Here is a 19,608-nt window from a genome sequence, read left to right as displayed (position 1 = left end):
TTCTGTGAAGAAATGGCTACTCACTTCTTTTGTCCATTTTTAATTGGGTTGTCTTATTTTGTTGTAGGAGTTTCTTATGTATCCTAGATACAAATATATTGTCAAATATGATTTGCAAATATTTTCTTCCATTCTGAGGGTGCTCTCTTCCCTTACTTGACAGTGTCTTTTGAAGCATAAACTTTTTTAATTTGAAGAAGTCCAATTTATCTTTTTTTGGGGTTACTTTTTCTTTCCTGTAATATCTAAGAAACCATTGTCAAATTCAAGGTCACAAAGATGTTTTCTATAAAACTATAGTTTTAACTCTTAATTTATGTCTGTGATCTATTTCTACTTTTTATATATGACATGTGGTAAAGGATTAAACTTTGTTCTTTTGCATGTAGATGTCCAGTTGCCTCAATACTATTTGTTCATTCTTCATTGAATTATTTTGGCACCCTTCTTGAAATCAGTTGACCATAAATGTGAGAACTTATTTAAGGGTTTTCAGTTACATTCCATTGAGTATACTTAATGCCAGTATCACACTGTCTTAATTATTGCAGGTTTGTAATAGGTTTGAAACCTGGAAGTGTGAGTCCTCCAACTTTGTTCTCCTTTTACAAGATTGTTGTGGCTATTCTGGATCTCTTGAATTTCTGTATGAATTTTAGGAGCAGCTTTCCATAAATAAGCCAGCTGGGAGTTTTGTACTGATTGCATTGAATCTGTAGATTAATTTGGGTAGTATTGCTATCTTAACAATATTTAGTCTCCTAATCCATTTATATGGGATGTCTTTCAATGATATTTAGTAATTTTCAGAGTATAAATTTTGCATTTCCTTTGTTAAATTTATCCCTAAGCTTTTTATTCTTTCTGATGCTTTTTAAAATGGACTTTTACAATCTTAGATTGCTCATCGCTAGCACATAGAACAATTGGGTTTTATATATTGATCTTGTATCCTAAAACCTTGCACTACTCATTGGTTCCAACAGTTTAGTGGTTTCTTTAGGGTATTCAATATTCAAGATTATGTCGTCTATGAATAAAGGTAGATCTGCTTCTTTCTTTCCTATATCAATGCATTTTATTTCTTTTTCTTGCCAAGTTGCCCTGGCTGGAATATCCAGTATGGTGTTGAATAAAGATGATGAAGGTGGATATCTTTCTCTTGCTCCTAATCTTAGGAGGAAAGCTTTGTTTTAAGTATGGTGTTAGATGTAGTTTTTTCATCCATGACTTTCATTCAAGTTGAGAAAATTAATTTCTATTCCTGGTTTGTTCAGTGTTTTGTTTTGTTTTGTTTTTTTTATCATGAAGGGGTGTTGGATTTTGTCAGATGTTTATTTCCATGTCTGTTGAGATTGCCCATGAGGCTTCTGCCCTTTATTAATACATAGTGTCCTCCATTACTGGATTTTCTGACGCTAAACCAATCCTGCCTTCCTGGGATTCATCCTTCTCAGCTGTGTTGTATAATCCTTTTAATATGCTGCTGTGTTAGGGGTTTTGGTATTTTTGTTGAGAATGTTTATTTTCATAAGAGATAATACTTTGTATTTTTCGTGATACTTTTGTCTGGCTTTGGTACCAGGATCACACTGGTCTCATAAATTTGGGCGGTATTCTCTTATAATTTTTGAAGACTAGATAATTGGTATTAATTCTTTTTTAAATATTTGGTAGAATTCACCAGTGCATCATCTGGCCCTAGGCTTTTCTTTTTGAGTTACTATTTAGTCTCTCAACTTATTAAAAATGTCTTCACATTTTCTATTTTGTCTTGAGTCAATTTATTTAACTTATCTCTCTAGGAATTTTTTTATTTCATCTAAGTAATCTAACTCATTAGCATACAGTTGGCCATAGTATTCTCTAATAATCCTTTTATTTCTGTAAATTCAGTAATAATGGCCTCTCATTCACCTTTGATTCTAGGAAATTGACTCTTTTTTTCTTTTTTTCATTTTGTTGATCTCTTCAAAGAACCAACTTTTGGTTTCATTGGTACTCTGTTTCATTAATTTCCATTGTAATACAGTATTTCCTTCCTTCTGCTTGCTCTGAATTGTTCTCCTTTCCCTGTTGCCTCAAATTACTGAACTCTTTCTCCATTTTTAATATAGGCTTTTACAGCTCTAAATTCCCTCTAAAAACTATTTACCTACATCCCATAAGTGGTGATGTGTTGAGAAGAATGTTGTTGGGTAGATTGTCCTATAGGCATGTTAGAGCTAGTTGGCTTATAGTATCGCTACAGTTTTCTAGTTTTTTGTTCATCTTCTTCCTAGTTGTTCCCACTATTGAATGAGATATTTCAGTCTCCAACTATTATAGTTGAATTATCAATTTCTTGTCAGTTTGTGCTTCATGTATTTTAAGGCTTTATTGTGCATAGCATATACATTTGTAATTGTTACATCTTCTTGATAGATTGACCTTTTTATCATGATAAAATATCCTTCTTCATCTCTAATTATATTGTTTTAAAACTTCTTTTGTCTGGTAGTATAGCCACATGAGTTTTCTTATGGTTGCTGTTTGCATAATAAATCTTTTTCCATCCTTTTAACCTATTTGAATCGAAAATGTGTCTCCTGTAGAAGCACATAGTTGAATCTTGTTTTTATCCAGTCTGATAATCTCTGTCTTTGGATTATTTAAACCATTCACACTAAATGGTACTATTGATGTAGTGGATTTACATCTGCCATTTTACTTTTTTTTCCCTCTGTCTCATGTCCTTTGTGTTCCTCTATTCCTCTTGTACTTTCTTGCTTTATATTAAATAAATATTTTCTGTCATAACATTTTAATTTGTATAATGATTTTTTCACTATATTTTTGAGTTAGTTTCTTTGTAGTTATTTTAAGGCATCTACATCTAAAGTTAGTACACATCATAAGTAGATTCTGTTAATTCCAGTGAGCTATAGAAAGAATACTCCCATATAGCTCTATTACTTTTTCTCCCTTTTTGTGCTATTGTTAAATATGCAACATCTAATTACAAATCCAAAGACATAATTATTACTTTATATAACTTTATGTCACTTAAGATGTGAGAGGAATAGCAGGTATATATTTATAGCTTTTGTGATATTAACTATCATATTTACCATTTGTTTTTCATTCATTCTATACCTTTCTTCAGATATTATAGTGTCAGCCAAAAGGATGGGGACCAAGTTCTGTGTATGGTTGGTTGTGCATGGCACAACTAAGGGTTGCCATTCACATTGCAGTTGTTATTATGACAATTTATTGGCAGATGGCCAAAAATGTCTTTTTCTAGTTATTTCAGTACATGAGGCTCAGTAATTCACAGTTCTGTCCAATTAAACTTTCTGTGATTGTGAAGTATTCTATTTCTATACTTTCCAATATGGGAGTCAGTAACCAGTGAGCACTGTTGAGCACTTCAACTAAAATTTTAATTTTAATTAATTTATATTTAGTTTTAAATAACTCCAGCTAAGGGCTCTCATATTCGAAAGTGAAGTTATAATCTGATGTCCCTCTCTCTTAATATTGTGATTAAACTTTGTAAGTTAGACTAAAGGGACGAACCTCAAAATCAGTCCTGATAGTTTCATATGTTATGAAATTCATGGACTGAGTCATAGCAATGTTTTTTTTTTAAAGAAGCTGTTATATTTCTATCAGCCATCTAAAAATGCAGATAGACAAAAATCTTGTCCAGACACTCTTGTGCGGGGGCATTGGCCAAGAGATGGGAAATACACAGAGTACTTAGGGCACAGGCAGTGGAGGACCCATGCAAACAGCCAGCAAGGGGGTTTGGGGGTGGTTCTTTTTTCTGCTTGTGAGAAACAGGAAAGGAAAAGAAGACATCTTCAAAGCTACAATTAGGAACATTTACCTTATGCAGATAGCAGTTGAGTAAAGGGAATGAAACTGCTCTCCATAGCAAATTTTTCAGAGTGTCCTTGTAAAAGTTTTTACAGACTCTCTCCATCTTCGCTCGTCGCCTTTGAAGTGAGGAGACAGAGGATCCCATTTATCTTCACTTCTCAGGAAAGCATACCTTTTTGGTTTTCCATACGTGTTTTTCAGCTACGTGTTGATGAAAGCCAAGCTGCTTACAGATAAGATATAAGCAAAATGTCCCCATGGGATAACAGGTTTCTCTTTTTAATTTGTTTTAAAGAAATGTCACTGTGTAACTCAGGGTCAGTACATGTGAATGCCCATTGCATTTTTCCCTTCTCATATTGAGACACACAGTAACATTAGACACTGTTACTTGTCTCAGATAACATAGTGATCATATCCCAGCTGCTCTGAAACTTCTGAAACCTTGCTCCTGTTTTAGTGTAATGGACGCCTGCATTGCAAAGCCTCTGACATTTAATATTTTGTTTTCCCACGGCCCATGTCAATAGTATAATTTCTTCTTTTGTTTCTGATTGTAACTTTCATACCCAAACCATCCTGGGATTAAAAAGAATACCTTTTTAGATTGATCTTAAAATATCATTTTCCCTCTCTAAGGGGAAACATACTGCAAAGAAAAAGGTTAAAGTCACGCTAGCTTAATATCGTGAATACGAGTAAAGCCTACAGGTAAATTGAATTTGCCACCAGGTGATTTAACAGTGCCTCATCCTTTGGTCCCCAGGTTATAGATCTGTACTGGGGAATTGATGAAGATGAATGGGACAGCCCCGAGCTCCAGAAGACCCGCATGAAGCTGCTTGAGGATTGTTTGAAAACTTCTGCAGGTCCATGTTTTGTTGTGGGTATAAAAAAACTAATGCTTTCTATTAAATTGTAGAGGAATATGAGAATTCTTGCTGATTCGTAATTTTTAGGGGGCTTTTTAAATGGGGAAAAAATTCTTGCTTTTTATATCTACTTAAAATTTTCGAACTGTTTCCTTGCCCTCAGTGTGTGAGAACAAAACCCTCCGCTTTCCATAAGAAACACTGAGAATTAACAGTGAATAATTTGAAATGGTAATCAGAGAGATGACTTGGGGCTGACGACAGTTTCCACGGCACCTTGTGATCAGCAGTACGGATGACTGGGTCAGCCCTACAGTAATTATTCTATTTTTCCTTCTCTTTTAAAATGTAGTGTTCCATCATAGTAGCTCTGTTTCTCAACACTAGAATTTCTGGCATTTAAAAAAAAACACAGTGGCTGAAACATTGTTAAACCAAATATACAATGTCAGATCGGCCAATAGGAATTGTTACTCGGTAGGGGAAAAAAATTGTTTTTGCAGTGATTTTTTGGCCAGAGATACTCAAGTGGAACATTATTATTAGTTTATCATTATTTTCTAAAGAACATCCACTCCTCTGTGTAAACACAGTGGTAGTAAGAGAAGTAGGTCACTGTATGGCAGGTGATGGTACAAAATCACTGCCTTAATTTAGCTGAAGAAAGAACCTTATCTTGAATCCAGACAGCTCCTAGCCATTGATAGGGAAGTTTGCCCCTTTCGACATAGGATGTTCTGAGGCTGACAGATGAGTATTAAAATTACTAGTAAAGAAAATAAATCATGTGATTAAAAGCTAGGTTCAGTGTTTCAGTAAAAGAGTTTTTAATATTAATTTGCATGTCCATCTATATAGTCAACTCCACATAGGATTTAAAGTATATAAATGCTCTATAATATTTTTAGTATGTAGCCAAGTTATTCATTTATTCACCCATATTCACCCAGTACCTACTAGGAGAATGCTGTCCTGGGCCCAGGACTGCTCTTGGTGCTGGGGGTGCGGGAGGTTGACCTATGTGATATGGTCATGTTGTGGGCCAGTGTGTTATGATTTACCTTAGAATCTAAGGTAAATGAAATTACAGAGAGAGACTGTGTCATCCTTATGTGGGGCTAAGAGGACAGAGGAGGCAAAAGTCAAAGAAAAATGTAAAATAATAAGCCGGATGGTGATAAATGATACAGAGGAGAGGAAATAGCACTGATGGGAGAAGGCCTCACTGATAAGGTGGCTGTAGAGGGGAGACAGGAAAGAGCTGAGTGAATATTGCAGCTGTGAGCTGTGAGAGGAAGTGGGACTTGGAAGCAGGTGGGTGAGAGGAGAGGTGAGTGTGGGAGTGGAGGCCGTATCATGGGGCTTTGTCATCTTGCAGTTGGTTATAGATTTGACCTTGACATGAGAAGCCAGAGTGTGCTGAGCAGAGGACTGAAGAGATCTGGCTGCTGGGTGTAGGACAGAGGATACAGCATGAGGAGACCCAATGGAAAGCTAACACAATGTCCAAACAAGAAGAGTGCATCGTTTTAAGGGGGTTGACGACAGGACATCTAAGAACAGTGTCCTGTGGTCTGAACAGAATGCATAAAGTCCTGAAAGCCATGTAGGTATCCAAAGAGCTAATGGTGGAAGAGGAATTAAGACTTTTTTCCCATGAGTCTTCAGAGGATAGAACTAGACCAGTGGATGGAAATTACAAGGAGACAGACTTTAGCTCCAGGTGAAGCAGTTCGAAGATGCAGCTTTCTCTCTGGTTTTGGGTCACATATCCCGGGGTCTCACTAACATTTCATAACTGTGGGATGTTAGAGCAATGTCTTTACTGTTCTAAGCCTTGGCTTCCTTATCTGTAAAACAGAGATGCTGATAATAGTTACCCACCTCCTGGGATCTTTCTGGGGATGAAATGAAATTACAGAACACTTTTATAGTGTCTCACATATAATGACCCACAAAAAGTGTTGTTGTTTGTTGTAATCATTATTATTCTCTCTCCAAGCTGTCTAAATTGTAATGAGTGCATCACCAAAAATGTTGTCATCAAACTAGAAAATAAAACCACTCTGGCAGGGGTGCTTTAGAAGAGATTCAAACATTGGAAGACAAGATAGACTGGGTTCCATCATGTTTAGAGGCATAAAGAGCTATGTGTGTGCCCTGGGGCATCTCTATTACTATGATCTCCACAGCTTTAAATAATCCATCTTCAGAAATTCAGGAATGAGGGAGACATTCTCCCCCTTTTATCACCCTGTAGAGTATCATACCCAAACTAGCTAAAATTAGTCATGGCCATTGATTCCTATAATATGCTGGTATAGGAATGAATAATTTAAAGACTTTGCAAGTTCATGCAGGTTCTGAAAGTAAAGGTTAACTGTTAGAACATCAGTAGCAACTTCAGAGCATAAACAAATCATTTATCCCTCCTTCTGCTTCCTGTTACACGTTGACACTCAAGGCAACCACGCTAAATCCCTGTGGATAGAGCCAGGATTATTCACCCTGGTGATCCTAAATCATGCAAGGTTTATTTCACTGCTTATGGGAAGAAGTACATCTCTTATGGCCTTTCCTGTTGTAACTATGGTAACAGTGGGCGCATATGTGTCGCTTTGGAGCTCAAGTTTCCTTACCCACTGCTCCCTTGTGATATTTCTAGAAGTCATGATGACCCCTGTGTGCTGCAAAGCATGGCATATTACTTCCCCTAATGCTGAAGTCTTTGGCAAGAACATTTGCCATTGCTAATGGAAAAAAAAGTTTGTATATCTTCAAAGCCTTCACAGACATTAGCCCTTATGTCAGTTACCAATAAATTCAGGACCAAACAAAGCTTTCATTTTCAGCACCCAGGGAATTAAAGCCCAAAGGGAACTTGGACTTAAATGTCGTATGCACTTGGTTCTTTTCAACTTCATTTCCTAAAAGTTGTCCTTTGGGATATGGCCCAAGGTCCTAGAGACATGCAGGCTATGCCTGCTGATCCCAGATTGTTGTTTGTACACATGCTTTTGGTCACTGGTTGGACAGAGGGGTAGAGTAAGGGGCCTGGACAGGTGTCCAGTTCCACTCTGAGGATTAACTTGGGAGACAGCACACTGAGAAGACAGCACCTCTACTGAGAAAGAAGAGCATTTGTAGATGTGCATGTACAGGAAGGCACAGACAGTGGGGAAAACCCAGAATTTTTATTTCATAGCCAGAGTTAGAGCCCTAGTTCTGATAGGGCAAGTCACTGAGCTCACCATGCTTTAATTCTCACATCCATAAGATGGGGAGGGGGAAATAAGAGTAAAGAACAAGTAAATGTTGAATATATATCAAAGTTTTGTTATGGAAACCAAATGTGACGGTCTACATGAGAATTCTTTGTGAGCTATACAGGGCCACACAACCATTAGTTATTATTAAATTGTGATTTCAGTTATTTTCAAATAAGAATAAAATGTTTTTATTCATACTGGGCATGTATGTGATGTTGGAAATTTCCCTTTGAAAATGTTGATGAGAGTCTAAATGTAGAAAGTGTTAAGACTTGATTCAGACAGTCAAATATTAAAGAGTTTTTAAGTTCATTCTTAACATTGTAAAATGTACAGAGTATATATTAATTTGCTGAAATTTACTTAGTAAGACCTTTACCTGCTCCCAAGGAGGGATTTTGAACAGGACTGCAATTAACAGGAAGACAGCTCACAGTTGAGTCCAAAGTTGCCATATGTTTCTCCTTTTAAGTACAGAGAATTGCCTCAGCCCTCACAAAGTGTGGAAAAGTTTAGCAGCATCTTTTCCCACCAACCTGTCCCACCCACTTAGTCCATAAAAATCCTTATGAAGGAGGTGAGGAATATTGCCTGTGGGAGAGAGAGCAGAGTCTGCGTCCATGCTACCTATCCCATCCCGTCCCTCTTCGAGTGCTTGTTTATGGAGACAGGGGGGTTTCTTCTCATCCCTCCAAATTTGGAGTACCCCAAAAGAATTACTTGTGGAGTTTGGGCTTTGACTCAGACCTTGAGCAAAGGTCTGCCTCCTGGAAGAAGTTGATAAAGGCAATTACTCTACTGACTTGAAGACCTGGAGTTTGAAAAGCTGAGATAGCTTTAGGGATGCTGCCCCCCAATGTAAGGGTGCTCTGGGGGGTGCAGACAGTATCTCACTACATTCCCTCAATCCACATGTGGAGATTTGCTGAGGGAAAGGGATTGGCAGGACCTAGGAGAGCCAGGTCCAGGCACCCAATAGAAAGAGGACCAGTTATGATGGAGACCAGGTAAGAGGAGGTTCCATGACTTCACATTCAGAGGGTGTTCCCCATCTCTTAGAATCAGGACAAAGGGAATCCTATCTGCGCCACTGTTCTGGGATTTGACAAAGCAATTAACAAGAGTCTCAGGAAGCCAAAGCCTGTGTAGCCATCCTCTCTGGGGCTACCAGATTGCACGGCATTGGACAGAGGAGCAGCCAAGGCCAAAAGAGTGAGACTCCTGCCATCATTCTTACCTGAGTGTTTAATCTGATGCTGAAGCAGCCTTCCCGCCCACCCCACAACATACACACACACTGCCAGCAGTGGCACAGATGGCTCGGGACAGAGAAGGAGCAGGCCATACTCTTGCCTACCACAGGGAAGGCAACCACTCCTGGCAGCCAATCTTAAAACCAGCATATACAAAGTGGAAAGAAGGAAGCTCAGAGATACATTTTGGGTTGGGCTGGATTTTTAAAACCAGCAATGTGAAAACATAAGGAATTGGATTGAGAAATCTATTATTCAGCAAGTTTAAGTTTTTCAACTAGCCAGAAAAGACAAAGCCAAGTCCACGGATGTTATTGGTAAAAATCAAATCATTCCAAATTTGTACATCACTGATACTAGTGAATTAAACCTACAGCATACTGATCAGTTCATCATCACCTGTGTCACCAAAGTTCCTTCAAAGTGAATTATGCCCACTTGATAGTTCAAGTTTAGTTTCTTTCTTTAAATAACTTTATTTAAGAAATTCATACAATGAGAGTTCTCAAATCATTGAGTTTTAAGAAAATGTTAGTGTTTTTATAACAGTTTAGTTTTTGGAAACTAAATTCTATCTACATTTTATCTACATTTCACCTTTGATTTACCATTTTAGGTATACTAAATATTTTAGGCATAGTAAATAAAATACATGAAAAGTTAAAACAAGTGCTTAATCTTAACTTCTACTTTAATAAAATGTACAGGTTTTGTGTGATTTAATGATCAAATTTATATATACAGATTTACTAATCAAAATGTACTAAAATGGAAAAATAGTCATTGATTTGAACTGAAAAATCATCTAAATTAAGCAGTCTAGACATTAATTTTTTTTAAAAAAAGGACAATCTAATACCTCATATTTTCTAGATGTATTTTTCTTGCACAATCAAAAGAAAACATTCCTGATATGTAAAATTAAGCTTGTCCAGTTGAAATCAGCTAGACATCATAGTTCTAAGATGGGTTCCAATAATAAATTGCTTGATTATCACCAAAAAAGTTAGAATAGGCAAACATTTAAAAATACTCTTGAGAAGGGAAAAAAAAAGCTAGTCATCTCATGGATAGAAGCCAAGAGAGAGCCATTTAGTTAATTACTGCTGTTTCTACAATAAATTTTTATTGATACATAAGCTATTTTTATGGTATAACCCACTATATTTTTGTGTGGTATAAAGAATTATGGAGAAAAAGTGAACTGGAGAGTAGTTAACCTCTTTATAACTTAATTGGTAAGAAAAAATTTCACTTAAAACTGTGATGCAAAGGACTTCTGAGTAGGACTACAATAACTTTAAAAAATTATAAATATCCTATTTTTAAAGAGCTAGTAGAGATCTGGAGACAAAAATGTTTAAAGTTAAATTCCAAAGAGGAGAGTTGTTCTTGCTGAGCTGGCTTTATAGATAGAGTCTCAAAAGCATCAGCAGTTGTCATCATGAGACATTGGAACAGATGGAATGATACAAAGCTGGGAGGGAAAAGCTTCTACAACCTCTTTGTGTCTAGGAGATAAAGTCCACTAGAACATAACAGTAATTGTCTTGCCATTGGAACATTTTAATTAAAATAAAACTGATTAAAACTATAACCTGGTTGTACCCAGTTTGAATACTGAATAGACTGACATGACTATCCTCTCACTCTATATCAGTCTAACACAGAAACATGAACCCCTAAATAAAAGTTACATAAAATGCCAAGAATACAATGAAAATTACAACACATGTGAAGAATCAAGAAAATGATTACTAAATGAGGAAAATTTAGATAATAGAAGTCAACCTCCCAGATGACCAAGATGATGGAATTGGCAGTCAAAAACTATTAAATAACTGTTATAAATATGTTAATGAAAATAAAGGAAAAGATAGTTAAAAGGGATAAGATGGATAATTTCAAAGAAATGAAATCTATAAAAAAGAAATGGATATTTTAGAACAATATCTAAAATTAAAAACTTATTTGATGGGCTTAACAGTAGACTGAACACAGGGTAAGACTAGATTAGTGAACTCAAAGAGAAATCAATAGAAAATATCCAAATTGAAGCACAGACTGAAAAAAAAAAAAAAACCAGGAAAAACAGAATAAATCAGAAGAGACCTGTGAGGCACAGTCTCACATAAGTGTAACTGGGGTCCCAGAAAAAGAGGATGGGAGAGAAGTAACAAGTGAGAATTTTCCAAAACTGTTTAAAAGCATCAACCCACATGGGTTCAAAAAGCTCAGTAAACCACAAGCAAGAATATTGCTCCTGATAACATTATAATAAACTGTTGAAAACCAAAACTAAAACTGAAAATCAATCGAAAGGAAAAAAATCACTACCTTCAGAAAACAGACTTTTAGCTGATTTTTAATAAAGAAGCTTTGGAAATCAAAGGACAATGGAATATCATCTTTAAAGAGCTAAAATGAAAAAGACAACCAAGCTACATTGCCAAATGTAGTAAAAATATCCTGCAAAAGTAAAGACAAAAATCATGATATTTTCAGGCAAAAGTAAAGACTTAGTCATCAGCTAACTCACATTTAAAGAAAAACTAAAAGGCGTTTTTCTGCCTTAGTGAAAATGACCACATATAAAAGCTCAAATCCCTAAGAAGGAATTAAGAGCACTATAATGAAAGATGAAAGAACACTGACTATGTTAAGCTACAGTAATGATGCTGTGTGGAGGTTATAACATAAGATAAAAAGGGCAAAAGGGAAAATGCAGTTCCCTCTTTTAAAGGTAGTCTTACATTATTTGGGAAGTGATAAATGTCCAAAGTTTAAGCTGTAAAATGTCAAGAGTGAATACTGTAACATCCCTACATATAGGAAAACCACTAAAGAGGATTACAAAAAGACATAAAAATCTCATGGCAGAGATACAATAGAATACTAAAAATAATTCCTTTAAAAAGAGCCTGGAAAAGAAGAATGAAGCATAATAGGTGGAGATGATGGCGGAGCAGGAAGACCCTCACCTCCTCTCATGGACGCATCAAGATTACACCTCTTTACAGAGCAACTGTTGATGAGAAAGACCAGAATCTAGGAGAAAAGAACTTCTACGACTAAAGAAGGAACCACAATGAGATGAGTAGGAGGAGTGTAGGCACAGTATAGTCAGGACCCATACACCCGAGTGGGCAACCCACAAACAGGTTAATTACCACTGCAGAGGTTCTCCCCAAGAAGCAACGGATCTGAGCCCTACATTGGGCTCCCATGCCCAGGGGTCCTGCCACAGGAAGATGGGCTCCTAGAACACTTGTTTTTGAAGGACAGTAGGGCTTACTTTTGGGAGACCCAGAGGGCTGTGGGAAATAGAGACTCCATTCTTAAAGGGGGCACACAGAATCTCATGTGCTCCAGGACCCTGGGCAGAAGCAGTAATTTGAAAAAAGCCTGGGTTAGACCCACCTGCTGATCTTAGAGAGTCTCCTGGAGCGATGGAAGGTGACTGAAGCTCACTCTGGGGACACAGACACTGGCAGCAGCCATTTTTAGGAGCTTATCCTACCACATGTTCACTGGTGCTGGCAAGTGCATTTTTCCATCCTTCCTCTAGCTTATTACCCTCAGGACCCAGTCCCACCCACCAGCCTGTAGGCACCAGAACTGGGATGCCTCAGGCCAAACAACTAGCTGGGCAGGGACACAGCCTACCCACCTGCCTTAAAATGCCTGAGCCCACAGCCACACTGGGACGCAGACCTGTTCACCAGAGGGCCCAGGATGCAGCCCTGGCCTCACACCACTGGGCAGGCACCAGCCCTAGGAAACCCTGGAACCTGGCCATGCCCATCAGCCCCAGAATCACAGCAGCCTTACAGCCAGCCACGGCAGGGCCCATCCCACTCACCAGCATGCCAGTACCAGCTCCAGGGCCTTGCAGCTAGAGATCCTAGGAACAGACTCTACCCACCAGTGAGCCAGCACTAGCCCCAAGACCCCATGGGCCTTTGACCCATACACAAGCAGTCTAATACCAGCTCTGAGTCCTCTGGGACCCTGGGACCTGGTATGCCTGCTAGTGGGCTGGCACTAGCCCCAGGTCCCAGCTTCACCTACTGATGGTCAGACAATAACCCTGGGATTCCCTGGACCCAACCGTGCCTCCCAATGGGTGGTCACCATCACCAGGGCCACTGCAGCCCCACAACCTGCCTTGTCAAGACCTAATCGACATACAGGCAGGCCAGCACTATCCCAAGAACCCCCAGGGCTCAGGCCTTGTCCACAAGCAGATAAGTCCAGGTCTTCCTCAGTAAGTGGTGCCAAGATCCAGCCCCACCCACCTGGAAGGCTGACACCAGCTTTGGGAACTTCAGGGCGCTGCATCCAGAGAAACTAGGGCCCAGCTCCATCAACCTGTGAGCCAGCACTAGCCCTGGGACCCCCCTCTGCCCTAGTCCCTGGCCCTGTCCACCAGCACACCAACACCAGCTCTAAGATACCAAGGACTCCTCAGCCATCCACCCTGGGATCCAGTACCACTCACCAGCAGACCAGCACCAGTTTTACCCCAAAACCTTCAGCTAGACATATCAGGAACAGCCCCACCCACAAGCAGGGCAACATTAGAGCTGGGAGCGCCTTCCCTGTAACCACCACTCTAGAACCTGACTCCACCCACCACTGAGTCACCAGTAGCCCAGGTATCCCCAGGATTCCAAAGCCAGCCTCCTCGTGACTGGGTCCTGCCAACCAGTGGCTGGTAGCCTCTGAATAAGGCAGGGCCGGGCAGCCAACCAGACCAGGGGCCAGCTGCAAAGGCTGACTACTGTGGGAGCTACCAGACCTCCCACAGTAGTCAGCCTGCCACAACAGAAGGGACCACACAGCCCACTTAGAGGTGCTCCTAGAGCATATAGCTCTGGTGACCAGAAAGGAGTATGCTGCTGGGAAACATGGAAAGTGTCCTACAAATGGCCACTTCTCCCAGATTCAGAGGCATAACCAGCCTACCAGATACATAGAAATACAAACAACAAATTAGGCAAAACAAGAGGACAAAGGAACATGCTTCAAATAAAGGAACAAGGTAAAACCTCAGAAGAACTAAGTGGAGATAAGCAATCTAACCAGTAAAGAGTTCAAAGTAATGATTGTAAAGATGATCAAAGAACTCAGGAGGATGCGTGAACAGAATGAGAAGTTAGATGTTTTTAACAAAAAGTTAGAAAATATAAAAAACCAAACAGATATGAAGAATACAATAACTAAAATAAAAAATACACTGAAGGGTATATGTATGTATATATATGGCTGAACTATACTACAATAAAAGAAAAAAAACACTGAAGGGAAACAACAGTAGATTAAATGATACAAAAGAACAGGTCAGTAAACTTGAAGATAGAGTAATGGTAATTATTGAACAGAAAAAAGAATGAAAAATGAGGACAGGTTAAGAGACCTCTGGGACAACACCAGTCATACCAACATTTGGATTATAGGGTCCCAGAAGGAGAAGTGGTGGAGAAAGGGGCAGAGAACATATTTGAAGACATAATAGCTGAAAACTTACCTAACTTGGAAAAGGAAACGGCCAGATTCAGGAATGACAGAGAGACCCAGACAGGATCAACCCAAAGGGGGCCAAACCAAGACATATTATAATTAAAATGGCAAAATTTAAAGATAAAGAGAGAGATTAAAAATAGCAAGGGAAAAGCAACAACTTACACACAAGGGAATGCCCATAAGGATATCAGCTGACTTTTTAGCAGAAACTCTGCAGGCCGGAAGGAAGTGACAGAATATATTTAAAGCAATGAAAAGGAAAAGCCTACAACCAAGAACACTCTCCCTGGCAAGGCTCTCATTCCGATTTGATGGAAAGATCAATAGTTTTACCGACAGGCAAAAGTTAAGAGTTTAGCACCACCAAACCAGCTTGATAAGAAATGTTAAAGGGACTTCTGTAAGTAAACAAAACAAAACAAAACATAACTAGAGACTTGAAATTACAAAAGGAAAAAGCTCAAGGAAAACTACAAAAGAAAAAAGGCAAATATACGGTAAAGGTAGTAAATCAACTACAAATAAGCTCATAGGAAGATTAAAAGACAAAAGTAGTAAAATCATCTATATCCACAATAAGCAGTTAAGGGATACACCAAACAAAAAGATGTAAAATATGATGTCAAAAACAGTAATCATGGAGGGGCAGGAGTAAAAATACAGGGTTACTAAAATGCATTGGAAAGTAAGAGATCAGCAGCTTAAAACTATATCTATATGTATATATGAGTGATATATATTCCTATATATAAACATCATAGTAATCACAAATAAAAAAATCTCTGATACACAAAAAACAGGGATCCAAACATAACATTAAAGATAGTCATCAAATCACAAGAGAAGAGAGCAAGAGAAGAGGAAAGGAACAAAAAAGAATTACACAACAACCCCAAAACAATGAACAAAATGGCAATAAGTACATACCTGCCAATAATTACTTTAAACGTAAATGGACTAAATGTTCCACTCAAAGACAGAGTCGCTGAATGGATATAAAAACAAAACCTGTATATATGCTGCCTACTTCAAGTCTAAAGACATACACAGACTGAAAGTGAGAATGTGGAAAAAGATATTCCATAGAAATGGAAATCAAAAGAAAGCTGGGGTAACAGTATGTATATCAAACAAAGTAGAATTTAAAACAAATACTGTAACAAAAGACAAGGGAGGACATTACATAATGATTAAGGGATCAATCCAAGAAGATGCAACAATTATAAATCTACAAGCACCCAACATAGAAGCACCTAAATACATAAAGCAAATATAAATCGACATTAATGGAGAAATTGACAGTAACACAGTAATAGTAGGGGACTTGAAAACTCCATTTAAATCAATGGAGAGATCATTGAGACAGAAAATCAATAAGGAAACACTGGCCTTAAACGGCACACTAGACCAAATGAACTTAATAAATTATATAGAAAATTTCATCCAAAAGCAGCAGAATGCACATTCTTTTCAATATGCACATGGAACATTCTCAATGGTAAGTCAAATGCTAGGTCACAAAACAAGTTTTGATTTAAGAAAACTGAAATCCTATTAAGCATCTTTTCTCACTACAATTCTGTAAGAGTAGAAATCAACCACAAGGGAAAAACTGTAAAAAAACACAAACATGTGGAGGCTAAATAATATGCTACTAAATAACCCTGAATCACTGAAGAAATCAAAAAATACCTGGAGACAAATGAAAACAAAAGCACAATGAGCCAAAAATCTAGGGCATGCAGCAAAAGCAGTTCTAAGAGGGAAGCTTATAGCAATAAAAGCCTATCTCAGGAAATAAGAAAAATATGAAACACTCTAACCTTATACCTAAAAGAACTAGAAAAAGAACAAATGAAACCCAAAGTTAGTAGGAGGAGAGAAATCATGAAGAACAGAGCAAAAATAAGTGAAATGGAGACTTAAAAAAATAGAAAAAATCAAAAAAGCTAAGAGCTGGTTCTTTGAAAAGATTTTTTTTAATGATAAACCTTTAGCCAGACTCATTAAGAAAAAAGAGAGAGGTCCCAAGTCAACAAAATCAGAAATTAAAAAGGAGAAATTACAATGGACACCACAGACATGCAAAAGATCATAAAACATTACTATAAACAACTATACTCCAGTAAAATAGATAACCTAGAAGAAATTAACAATTTCCTAGAAATATACAATCTTCCAAAACTGAACCAGGAAGAAATAGAAAATATGAACAGTAATGAAATGGAACCAGGGATGAAAAGAAGTCCCAACAAACAAAAGTCCAGGTGAATTCTACTAAACATTTAGAGAAGAGTTAATACCTAGCCTTCTCAAACTATTCCAAAACATTGCAGAGGAAAGAACACTTATGAACTCATTCTGTGAGACCAGTATCACCCTGTTACAAAAACCAAAGATATATCACAAAACAAGAAAATTACAGGCCAGTATCACTGATGAACATAGATGCAAAAAATACTCAACAAAATATTGGCAAAATGAATTCACTTATACATTAAAAGGATTATACACCATGATCAAGTGGGATTTATACCAGGGACGCAAGGAAGGTTCAATACCCACAAATCAATCAATGTGATACACCACATTAACAAACTGAAGAATGAAAATCATATGATCAATTCAACAGATGTGGAAAAAAAGGCTTTGACAAAGTTCTATATCCATTTATGATATTGATTTTTTTTAAAAACCTCTCCACAAAGTGATAGTATCAGTGGAACATACCTCAACATAATAAAGGCTATGTGTGATAAGCCTACAGCTAACATCATACTCAACAATGAAAACCTGAAAGCACTTCCAGTAATATGAGGAATAAGACAAAGATGACCACTCTTGCCACTTTTACTCAACATAGTATTGAAAGTCCTAGCCACAACAATCAGACAAGAAAAAGAAATAAAAGGTATCCAGATTGGAAGGGAAGAGGTAAAGCTCTCATGAGACTAGAAAAAGAAGAGAAAATTAAACCTAAAGAGATTCAAAGAAAAAGACACATTCATCAGAATACAGTCGCTTTTAAAACACTTTCGAAGGTTCTCAGTACCTTTTGTATACCTCTGAGGATAAAAGGGTGATAGAACTTTAGAGCTGGAAAAAACCTTGAGATCATTAAGTAACCAAGGAGTTAAAAATCCTTCATTTTACACAGGTGAAAATTGAGACCCAAAGAAGTGAAGGAATCTGGTATTTCCTGAGCTCCTAAAATACACCAGCTGCTGTGTTGAGCACTTTTCAACACACAGCCCCATTGAGGCCATTATTTCTCCATCTCTATCAGTGAGGATGCTGAGACTTAAGTAGTTTCTGTAATTGACCCAAAGTCCTGCAAATAGTAAGATATGAAGCCAGGATTCTGACCTAGGTCTCTTTAATTCCAAAGCCTATACTCTTCCTACAGTAAGACTCTAAGTGGTTAAATTAGAAGCCATGTGAGGCCTAGAATCCAAGTCCCTTTTCCCCAGTCTATTTCTACCAACACTACAAAAGTGAAAAAAAATGGTAAATTAATGCCCTGTTTCAGTTCTGTGGGATTCTTTCACATACAGTTGAATGAGTCAGATAAAATTATCACTGATTTAGTATGCAGGGTGCTTTTCCCTAGTGGGGAATGAAGCTTTGTTGCCCAAGGCTTTATTAAAAGATTGCTTGAGCCAACCATTAAGTTCTATGATAAACTTTGACTTTTTAAATCTAATTTCTCTGGACAGAGAAACTTGAAGCTGCCAAAATCTGTACTTGGAAATGCCACACATGCAAATTGTGATAACAACAAAGATTTCTTAGGGCTTTTTTTTTTCCCTCACACTTACCCAGTATTTACTCACAGTACAAGGTCCAGGTCTGCTATACCCAACCAACCTAAAGTCTCCATGTGATCCTGGATATGCACATTTCACAGCATTGCACAATAAAACAACCAGCAAATGTATGTAGTGCCTATCATTTATGACTTGATGCCAAGCAGTATAGAAGTAACACACTATCTCTATACTGTTAACTATGCACTTAAACAGAGAGAGGGAGAGAGAGAAAAACGTGCATGCAGTTATATATAATTTGATAAATATGAAAATATGGTATTAAGCAAGTGCTATGAGAGCCAGATGGAATACGTTTCCCTGACTCTGTGCATCAGAAAAGACCTCCAGAGGAAGTAATGTTTGCACTGAAGCTTTCCATCTTAACACCTAAGGCAGGGGATATGCAGTGCCTTAATTGTCCAGAGACCAGCAGTTGCTGAATGTAGTTAGACTAGCTTAATGACAGGGCATTGGGGAACATGAGGCAAGAAATACAGTTTGAGGCCCGGCCTCATAAGGAAGTTTCAGCTTACATTTGTTAGCAGTGAGGAGGACATTCTGTTCAGATGTGTTCCTCTGGAGGTGGTGTTGTGAAGAGGCTGGAGGTGAGACATCTAACTAGGCGCCTAGCTAATGTCATGATCCAGGTGAAAGATAATCTGGTGTGGTAAGAGGTAAAATAGAGGGGAGGGCATAGATTAGAGACATTTAAGAAACGGAATTGATGTTGACTAGTTAAAGGGGGGAGGGTTGATGCAGAAGAATGAGTCAGAGGTGATTATGCCAGTACCCAGGGTGTTGGCTCTTGCATCCATTCCACCATCATAGATGCTTAAGTATACACATAAATCACATTGCAGAGTAATCTACAATCCGCATTTACAAAAGGTGATTATTTGCTGAAAATAAAATCTGTACTGACCAACAAGAATGTATCATATTCATTACTCACAATCTCTGTTTTCTTCCTGATTCTTTTCTGTCTTTGTCTGGGAAGCGAGTGAAAATAGTA

General features: G+C 37.9%; 1 protein-coding gene across 1 annotated transcript in view; it reads left to right on the top strand.

The window, feature by feature from the left end:
* NWD2 (NACHT and WD repeat domain containing 2) overlaps positions 1-19,608 on the top strand; it is a 163,343-nt gene that overhangs the window by 78,913 nt on the left and 64,822 nt on the right. Inside the window, exon 3 of the mRNA XM_072945334.1 lies at positions 4,634-4,750. Coding sequence (XP_072801435.1) covers positions 4,634-4,750 — 117 coding nt within the window. The remainder of the gene's footprint in view (positions 1-4,633; positions 4,751-19,608) is intronic.

This window comes from Vicugna pacos, chromosome 2, assembly GCF_048564905.1.
Source record: "Vicugna pacos chromosome 2, VicPac4, whole genome shotgun sequence".
Lineage (NCBI taxonomy): Eukaryota > Metazoa > Chordata > Mammalia > Artiodactyla > Camelidae > Vicugna > Vicugna pacos.
This window is presented reverse-complemented; position numbering and strand designations above follow the sequence as displayed.